A 10,441-nucleotide genomic window follows, 5' to 3' on the forward strand; every position below is an offset into this window, starting at 1 on the left:
AAGAAAATTATATAATAAAGTAGATATTGTGAAACTGAACTAAATATTAAAATGAATTTAATAATATTTCACGTGATAATTTAAATTTTTCTTATATCTAAATTACGATGTATAGTCAATATCATTATTGGTATGTGTGTGACTAAATGAATGTTAAATAGAAAAAATAAAAATAATCAGGTAGAAAGTACTTGTTAATAATTGGAGATACTACCTCCGTTTCATAAAATCTGCAACAATTTCCCAAAACAAAAACTACATATTATGTGCAACAAAAAAACCTTTCATAATATAGTAAATTTTTTTGTGTGAATTTACCAACATACCCTTACTTAACTTCAATAAACTACCTATTAACTTATTAACCAAAATTAATTTATTCACAATTAATACCCTAACCCATATTCTCTCTCCTCCCTCATAAACCCACATCCACCACCAACATCTCTCTCTCCTCCTTCTCAGCCACCAGCATCAAACTTTTCTCACTCCTCCCTCTCAGCCACCAGCAACACACTCCATCACCACCACTCAGATCTAGTCGCCGCCTCTTACTCGTGGCAGTCGTCGCCCCTTACTCGTGACCATCGTCCCCGACGCTTTCTTCTTCCCTGATCAAAGTCGGCGGCTTCTTGCTTCCCTTGTCAAAGTCGCCGCCGCTCCTCCTTGAAATCTCATATCTAAAGCAAAAATGTTGAAAAGATCGTGGTTACGGGGTGGGTGTGGGGTATCTTCGTGGTGGGTAAGTGTTGGTGGCTGCGAGTTAGGTGGGGTGGGGTTTTTGGTGATTATGGTGCGTGGGGATTTCCGATCTTGATGGTGGTGGGTGAGAACGCACAGTGGGTTTTTAGTGGTTTCAGATCTTGTGGTGTTGTGTGAGAAGGTGGTTGCGCGGTAGTTGTGCGGTGGTCCTGCTGCTGGAGTATGTGGGTGTTGGTGGTGGTAGGGTGGTCGAAGGAGATGTTAGTGGTGGAGTATGTGGGTGTTGGCGGTAGTAGGGTGGCCATTTTGGGCGTTGGGGTGGGTATTCTGGTGGGTGGCTTGGTGGGGGCAGAGGTTCTGGATGTCGATGATGGCTTAATCATAGCATCCTAATTTTTTTTAACCCTTAATAACCTGCCCTTACTTTTACTAATACACTTTTACCAAATTTTGCCTTGGGAAATGTGAATGCCTCTTTGTTGCAGATTTTATGAAACGGATGTAGTATTAGTGATTGAGATTATTCATTAACAAAAATAAAATGAAAATTGCAGCACGTAAACTTAAATTAAGAAGTATCAAATTGAAGCTGGTCGATGGGCCTCTCAGGCAGCTTGCACAGTTGCACTTAGCTGGTCTCATCGGCCAATTTATGTACGTAATATGACTAAGTACGTGATGAACATGTAAATACAATAATATGAACAAATGGAATTAATGAGAATCAAAAATGGATCTTGAAGTTCCTAAAAACGTTGAACGTTGAAGCATACATGGGTGAGAAGTCATTAGGTGCTACATACATACATCGTTAATCGTATATAATTAAGCCACCATGGTCGACAATGCATTAGTTATGAATTTATGATGTGGGGTTGACATTCAGTACTTGTACTAGTAGTCCTAATACATACGTAGTATACTTTTGAAGTAGCACTTTATAATATAGCAACAATTGAGGTTGTAGTACCAAGCTAAGCTTGATCTAGCGGAAAGGGTTATACCTTCTAAACTTGAGATTAGAGGTTCAATCACCACTAAAGGCATTTTAAGGTGAGAATTTCCTTACCCTTCTCCCTTGTTTTCAAAGTGCCTAGCCCGCTAACCTAGGCCTGGAGAATCTGTGAGAGGTTCCAGCCCGGTAAGCCCTTCTCCTTATCAACTTTAAAAAATAAATAAATAAATAAATAAAAACTGAGTTTGTAATACACAAATTTATTGAATTTGCCACCTTTACTAATGATCTATTTGCCACCTTTATATAGTATTTTTTTAAAAAAAAATAAAATATGAGGATTAAAACTAAATCAAATACCCGAGTCGAAGTAACATAAATCAAATACTCACAAAGTATAGTCATACCTAGTCTAACTACATTTTGCAAAGAATTTACATTCAAGTGCTAAGATAGCTGCCTTGCTATATGGAGTATAGAAAAGGACAAGATGTTAAAGATGATAGACATGTCTATTTTCTTACCTATGTGGAAATAACATATCTATCCAATTGACAACAATTTGCATTTCTTCAACCAATGACTGATTTAATCATTATATCTCCATTTATTGATCTGACAAAATACTAACAACAATGTAACGTATAAATATATATTGTAATCAATACGCCTATATTATTGGTATGTTTTACCACGTCAAAATAATGTTTCATTTTCAGTACGGTTGAATTTAATTATTTAGGCTATAAATTATTTACAAACTAGTAAGTACACCTTCGTTAATCATACATTTATACTCACACAAATGATTCACTAATTTCTTCCTCCAACCCATCTAATATATATAGACTAAGCACAAGACGCTGTTTTTTAAGCACGTACGTAGTCTTGATAGGTAGCTAGCTAGCCATGGAAAGAGCTAGTTCGCTTCTACAAGCTCCAACTTACGGTAACTTAGTTACTATTCTTAGCATCGATGGAGGCGGAGTCCGAGGGCTGATTCCGGGAACCATTCTAGCCTTCTTAGAAGATGAGCTTCAGGTAAAGTTAGTTTGTACCAATTCTTACTTCAAGCTAGGTTATTGTATTATGTTCAACCACCTAGGCTCCATATATTTGATGCTAAGAATATACCCTCTTTGTTTCTTTTATTGTATTTTGAGATTATTGATTGGTACTCATTATATTTTTAAATTGTAATAAGCCTTCTTACAATAAAATTCATGAAATACACTTTAATTATATAGGGGCTTATCAATATGGATTAGACTTGAATATGGCAAAATTCAATCGAGCCCAATTAAATTACACCCCTATGAATAATATCTACCATTACATACTTGTTACTTGAATTTTTACCAGTATTCGTTTGAAAAATGACTACCATATTATTTTAGTGATATACAATATAATTGGTTCATTTTTTCACCTAATAAAATAGCCATAATTAGTCTTATTATTATATCTACAATGCAAATATATTTTTTGAAATTTTTGTTGGTAAAATAACTGTTGAAATCAATAACAAACAATAAAAGATTAGAACTTTCCTGGATTGAAGATCCCAAACTCACAGTCGCGCCGTGGAACAAAATCCACTGCCTTAGAAGCGAAATACGCCACCACCGGTACAAGTTTCCTAGTGACGCACGCCCCCCAAGTGTAACGCAACTCTCTCCGTAATCCGTGCACCCGAACTCGAAGAGTGGAATTGCTCAAGAACTGTTCAGATCTCAAAAGGTAGGTTTGTGTTTTCGGCTAGAAAAGTGAATGAATCTCATGAAAAGGTAAGACTCGTATTTATATGAGTCCTGGAAAAAGGAAACACGTAAACAAACCGACCTAGGAAAAAGGCGGGCCCGATCGGGCGAGCTGCCGCCCGATCGGACGCGAGATCAGGTTTTCCAGACGTAGTGTCGCGCCCGGTCGGGCGATCTGAAATCCCCATTCCGGGCGAGCCATCGGACGAAGCCGCCCGATCGGGCTCGTCAAAACCTTGAGTCCGCCGCCCGGTCGGGCGAAGCCCGCCCGATCGGGCGCGAGAGATCTCGTAGAAAAACTCTTGTCCGTCGCCCGGTCGAGCGAAGCCACCCGATCGGGAGCGAGAGTTCCCGTTTTTTCCTTGACCACCTTCGCCCGATCGGGCGTGAGTCATCCGATTGCATTACTATTTCCAACAATTTTTAATCCAACATAAAATATATATTTTTCGAGAAACTATAAAATAAGAATAAAAATTACATAAATAAAACTAAAAATTTGATAAATCAAAAATTGTTGATAATACATTTTATATCTAAAATAAAATAATATAATTAACTACTAAGAAAAAATATGTCAATTATAAACTATATAATCATGAATACATTATGATAATCATATTTCAAATGAGTACTGGAAAATTTTCAATAAAAATACACTATTGTTGTTGAGCCCATGAACAACCCACATGTGAGCATTCTTCTTGTCCCACACTAAACACTAAAAGGGGGAGTGTAGTGGTAATGAAATCCCACATTGAAAGAATTCAAGAGTTACCACCACAATATAAGGCTAAGGGGCTACTCCCCTCATTGCCATATGGTTTTGAGGTGGAACCTCCTTGGTCTTGTAAAGTGGTGGACTTGCACTCTCCCGTGACAGATGCGGCCCAAACCCGTATTTAACAATTGTTGTTGTTTTTACCCCTATAATGTTATTTTTAGCACTAACTATTTTTCAAAACAACCAATTTTTCCACCTAATCGCCCATTTATCTTGAACGCATGATGTTACTGCGGGCCCATTGATGAATTCTTTTGATTTTTTTTTTCTTTATTTTCCTGAGAGCAAAGACATTGGTTGCCAAGCTAATGGTAGTCATCAAATATTTAATACATTTCTCTCTCTTCCATCTCATTTATGCCCAATTTTAATACCAGTGGCGGATTCAGGAATTGTACCTAGGGGGTTCAATTCGAACTTCATCAAACACCCGATGTCCGAATGCACGGATATATATCGAGTATTTAAGTATAAAATACAGTGTTCTAATAAATACCAATACACAAGTACACAACAAAATAAATCCAAATATACAATAATTAAAATTTTCATGGTCACACATTACAATAATTAAAAAAATTTAATCAGTACCAAGGTTGCACGAAAATGGATATGGATATATAAACAAGTACGGATACGGGACGGAATACGATAAAATCAAATTTTCAAAAAACGGGTACGACATGGATACACAAAATTAATTTTTTAAAAAAACCTACCTACTACTACTGTAAGACTGTTGATAACTCAACCAGTGAAAAAGTTTTTAAAAAATAACAAAAAAATCTAAAATATTCTACTAAAATCTAACATCAAGAAGAATTAATAAAAGAATAGAAAAAAAAAAACATATTTTATATCATCTACTAGCTTAGTGGAACTCGAAGACCACTCCAAAGAAAAAAAAAAAGAAAAAAAAAAGAAAGAGAAGCTGAGTAAACACAGCATGGTGGAGAAAATTTACAAAGGAAAAAAAATAACTCAAAATTCATCCCGCTGACATTCGAACCTAGGACCTTCTGTCCAAGTATTTCTAGCCTAACCAACTGAGCTGCAAGTTAGACATGGTATATTTATGCTCGAATATTATTGATATAGTTTTTTTGTTTTTTTTTTTTTAATAATTCCATTTTTTCCCGGATCTAACGGGGTTCAGTTGAACCCCCGCTAGATCCGCCACTGTCTAATACCCATCTATGCTCATATATTCTCATTGGTTGCTCACTACTTGCCCTGGTAATAAATTTTTTCTTTATCATGCTTGTACTAAATAACTAAAAAGAATATAAAAATATATATACTGTCAGCCAATTATAACAGGACAAGTGGCGAACTGTAATTCTTTGCCCACCCTATGCCAAAGGTTAAGGTCATAGCCATGACCATGACCTGGTTAGGGCATTTCTCTCTCCATAATTTATAAAATTTTATTATTTAAATATTATTTTATCTTCTCTTTTCTCATGCCCACAACAAAAGGGCAACCATTGGGTATGCTCTTATGTGCTTCGATTTCTTGATTAATACTCTAAATTATACTCCATACAAACTAAACACAAAAATAGATACCTAATTTACAAAAGTAAGTGTGGGGACAAATTATAAAATAGAGTTCATCATTTAAGGTTTTAAATTGAAATCAAGGGTTTGCTAATTAGTGATTTGATGTAGAAATTGGATGGAGAGGATGCGAGGCTAGCGGATTACTTCGACGTTATGGCAGGAACCAGCACAGGTGGTCTAGTGACAGCCATGCTTGCAGCACCAAACGAAAACAACCGCCCTTTGTTTGCTGCCAAAGACATTAAGCAATTCTACTTAGACCATTGCCCCGGAATTTTCCCTCAAGAGAAGTTTGTATCCTTCTTTTAAAAAAATAAATAAATAAAAATATCAAGCATTATAATATATGCTTGATATATATACTTGATACTATAATGCTTGTATTCACACTTTAAAACATCATATTTAATATTTTATAATTATTTTTGTGAAGTTAAATTCTTATAATATTAGGGTAATGCTATATATATATAAACATTAAATACACTCTTGGAAATTGTATAAAATTAGGAATTCATGACAAAAACACTCGTAAATTAGTGTAATTCGTGTTTATTTTTATGATTTCTTAACTTTTTACGATTTTTAAGTGTGAATTTAATGTTGATATGTAGCCTAAGGGCTATGTATAACATTTTCCTTAATATTATAGAACGAATACCCGAGTTGGGTAAGTACCTCATATAGGCATCTATCACTAATGATTAGATCAAAACTTCTAAAACAATAAAAAAAGATATGTATATTATTCAACAGTATGTAGTATGAAAATTGTCATCACCTAGAGGCTTTAACAAAAATTTTAAACTTTGATGGTATTAATTCATCATGATTATAAATAAAGAAGTATATACAGAGTATGAAAATCTAATTCTTATAGATATATAGCTTCTGTATTATTTTTATAGAGGATAGATAGATTGTTAAGTAAAAAGGGGTTTTTTTTTAATTGGTTTGCATGCACCAACTCATAAAAAAAAAAAAAAAAAGAAAGAAAAGAAAAGAAAATATAAATTAATTTTGAACATACAAAAATATAAACAGCACAAGTACAAAATATATGAGTTTTAGATCAATATATATTTTGTAGGTCTATCTTTGGTCATGCAAGGGATATAATGAAGTCGCTGGAAGGACCCAAATACGATGGGAAGTATTTACATGAAATTGCCAAGGAGAAGTTGGGAAATACAAAGCTACATCAGACTTTAACTAACATTGTTGTCCCAACATTTGACATTAAGCAAATGCAGCCGATTGTCTTCTCCAGCTATGAGGTATCAAATTATATCTAGCCATTAATTTGTTTACAGTTTACTCCACCTAATTTATACTAATCTAAATTAACTCTCTAACTCTTAAGTATTATTATTATATTGATAGCACAATTTGTTATTTGCTCCCACTATTATAAGGATTCTGATTGAGACATACCTTATTATTGAGTCCAAATGAATAGACACTATATACCTATCTGGTACTCCCTTTGTCCTTTTATTAGATTCCTAGTTCTAGTATTTATTCATTACATAACAGAGAGAATTAAGAATCTAATTAAGGGATATATATATATATATATAGTACATTTTTATTATTTTTTTATTTTTGTGGTAGGTAAGGAGAAGGGTCCTACCGGGTCGGAACCTCTCACAGGTCCTCCTGACCCGGGTTAGCAGGCTAGACACTTTGGAAGTGAGGGGAAAGGATAAGGGAATCCCACCTCCAAAGTGTCTCTAGTGGAGTTTGATCCCACAACCAAAAATCTCTTGGTTGTGAGATATAAACTTGACCACTAAACAAAACTATGCTTGGTTATACCTATCTGGTACATATGGTGCACAAACATACATGTAACATTCGGATCGGAACCTCTCACAGGTCCTCCTGGCCCGGGTTAGCGGGCTAGATACTTTGAAAGCGAGGGGAAAGGATAAGGGAATCCCCACCTCCAAAGTGTCTCTAGTGGGGTTTGATCCCACAACCAAAAACCTCTTGGTTGTGAGATACAAACTTGACCACTAGACCAAGCTATGCTTGGTTATACCTATCTGGTACATATGGTGCACAAACATATATGTTACATTATTATCTGTATGCAAATATGTATAAATTGTGTGAAACTAAGTGACTAATACAATACGAATGATGATCAGGTAAAAAGGACGCCAAGTCTAGATGCCTTACTCTCGGATATATGCATAGGAACTTCAGCTGCACCAACTTACCTCCCACCCCATCACTTCCACACCCAAGGACCGAATGGAGAAGTCCGAGAATTCAACCTTATCGATGGTGGTGTAGCTGCCAACAATCCGGTAATTTATCATACAATTTCTATATGTATTACTCCATCGTCAAGGCTACATTTATCAATCATTTTTGTTTAATTTATATTTTAGGCATTGGCCGCGATAAATGAAGTATCAAATGAGATACATAGTGGAAGCCCGGATTTCTTTCCTATAAAACCATCAGATTATCATAGATATCTAGTACTGTCCTTAGGTACAGGAACAACCAAATGTGAAGAGAAGTATGATGCAGAAACTGCAGCAAATTGGGGTGTCTTAGGGTGGCTTACTTGTGGTGGATCCTCTCCTTTGATCGATGTGTTCATGCAAGCTAGTGCTGATATGGTGGATTTTCATCTTTCCACTGTTTTTAAGGCCCTTCATAGTGACAAAAATTACATTAGAATCCAGGTACTATATACTTCCAATGTTTATATTTAGTTGCAATTGTTTGATTTTTGCTTTAATCACAGATTCTACTTTGGTACTCTTTTATGATATATATATAGTCGTAAGATTTTTATCCGTGTTTATTATTAGAGGTTTACGTAATTGAATATATGCATTCATAAACGTGAAGTGATAATAAAGACATGAAGTGTTGGCGTGTTGCAATAAAATAGTAAGTAGAAGGAGCATGTATGTCTCATATTGTCAATGGTTTCAAATTACTTGTTACATTTATCTTCATTTTTGAAATGTAGCTACGTTTGGTAACGATAAAAGAGAGCTAGACTTATACTACTATCTACGTTTATTGAATTCGTACATCACATGTGTAATTGTATATTAATGTACGTATATAACTAACTAATTCAAGTCGATTTATAATGCATGTATGTTTGTCTCTGAATCTAATCAATTGTTATAAACTCTTAATTCCAATGATTTTAGATTTTAATATATTAACCTCTCATGTTTTAAGTAAATAACTTTGATTTTTTTTAATGTAGTTGTGAATTGAAGAATTAAAGTATTAAAAAGAGCAAGATTTTGTTAAACTATAAATGAAATTATACATACATAAATTTGCTTACATTATTATTATTTAATAAGTTGTATGGAATTGATATGAATTGCATGTAGGATGATACATTAACCGGAGATTTAGCATCGGTTGATATTTCAACGGAGGAAAACTTGGTCAATCTAGTAAGCATTGGTGAAGAATTGCTTAAAAAACCAATTTCAAAGGTTAATTTAGCCACTGGTTTCTGTGAGCCAACCAGTCAACATACAAATGAAGAAATACTCAAGAGGTCAGTAATTTACATCGTTTGCATACATTTCGATCATTTTTATTATGAGGAACTCGCAAATAAGAAATGTACAAAGAAGTAAAGCTTATATGAGCAATACTTGACATGTGATATATGTGACCAATGTAGGTTAGCAGAGATACTTTCGAAGGAGAGGCGGCTACGTTACATAAGATCACCTCAAGGGCAAGGACGCGTTCATTACTGGCGAACCCATACTGAGCAAGCAGGAACTAATGAACCAGCTAGCTAGCTAGTGAATGTTCTGTTGGTGCAGTGACCACTTGCCCGCCTCTTTTTTTTTTTTCTTTTTTTTTTTTTTTTGACAAACTTGCCCGCCTCTTGTTTCTTCAATATTGTGTATTTCCTTTTTAACACTCAAAAAAGGAATATGAATGCGTATTACTTTTCTTATTCTGTGTCTAGTTCGTATAAAGTCAATTTATGGATGATAAAATATTAGGAAAATTTGTTTAAAATGACCACTTAAGTGGTCTCTTTTGTTAAGAAGGACCTATTAAGAAAAAACTTGTTTAAAAGGATCATAAAAGGCAGTTTGGATCGTTGAGGGAGACCAAGGCCGATTTCCGGGCAAGTCAACGCTGGATTCCGGCGTTGACCGTCACGTGCATGACACTTGACTCATTAATTTCACCAAAATTTGTTTTTTTTTCCTTTTCCACAATTTTCCTCTAATTTTCAAATTAACCCCAATTTAGCCCTTTTCAATTTCATTCTCTCTCCTCCTTTCTTTCTCTAGAAGCATTATTCATGGCATTAACTCTTGTTTGCCATTGTTAGTGAGGTCAAAGCATTAACTTAAATGGCTAATGAACATTAACTTCACCACAGGCAGCAAGAAGCACAATATCAACCCACAACGGCGCTAACCCTCCTCCCACTTCACCACCGGCAGCAACTGGGCCACCGCCCCAACACACCTCCGCATCTCCACCAAAAAGCCGAAACAAACACCTAACGAACCCATACCTACCTAAACCCACAATGCTTACCTTGTGCGAATTATCCTCAATTGCAGTGTGGATGAATTTGTTTGGAAAAAAAATGCAAAATTATGGGTTGAATATAATCTAAGGAGAGAGAATGAAGGGAAAAAGGGATAATTC

At 35.1% G+C, this 10,441-nt stretch overlaps 1 protein-coding gene across 1 annotated transcript; it reads left to right on the top strand.

Annotated features, from left to right (window-relative positions):
• The first annotated feature begins 2,334 nt into the window (after positions 1 to 2,334).
• On the top strand, positions 2,335 to 9,728 carry LOC145639045 (patatin-like protein 2). Its single transcript, XM_081690152.1, has 7 exons — positions 2,335 to 2,698; positions 5,873 to 6,054; positions 6,855 to 7,041; positions 7,918 to 8,079; positions 8,164 to 8,466; positions 9,142 to 9,314; positions 9,444 to 9,728. The coding sequence occupies exons 1-7, from the start codon at positions 2,567 to 2,569 to the stop codon at positions 9,565 to 9,567; spliced, it is 1,263 nt and encodes a 420-aa protein (XP_081546278.1). The 5' UTR covers positions 2,335 to 2,566; the 3' UTR covers positions 9,568 to 9,728.
• The last annotated feature ends 713 nt before the right edge of the window (positions 9,729 to 10,441 follow it).

The sequence above is a fragment of the Chenopodium album genome, chromosome 7, assembly GCF_948465745.1.
Source record: "Chenopodium album chromosome 7, dcCheAlbu1.1, whole genome shotgun sequence".
In the NCBI taxonomy this organism is placed as follows: domain Eukaryota; kingdom Viridiplantae; phylum Streptophyta; class Magnoliopsida; order Caryophyllales; family Amaranthaceae; genus Chenopodium; species Chenopodium album.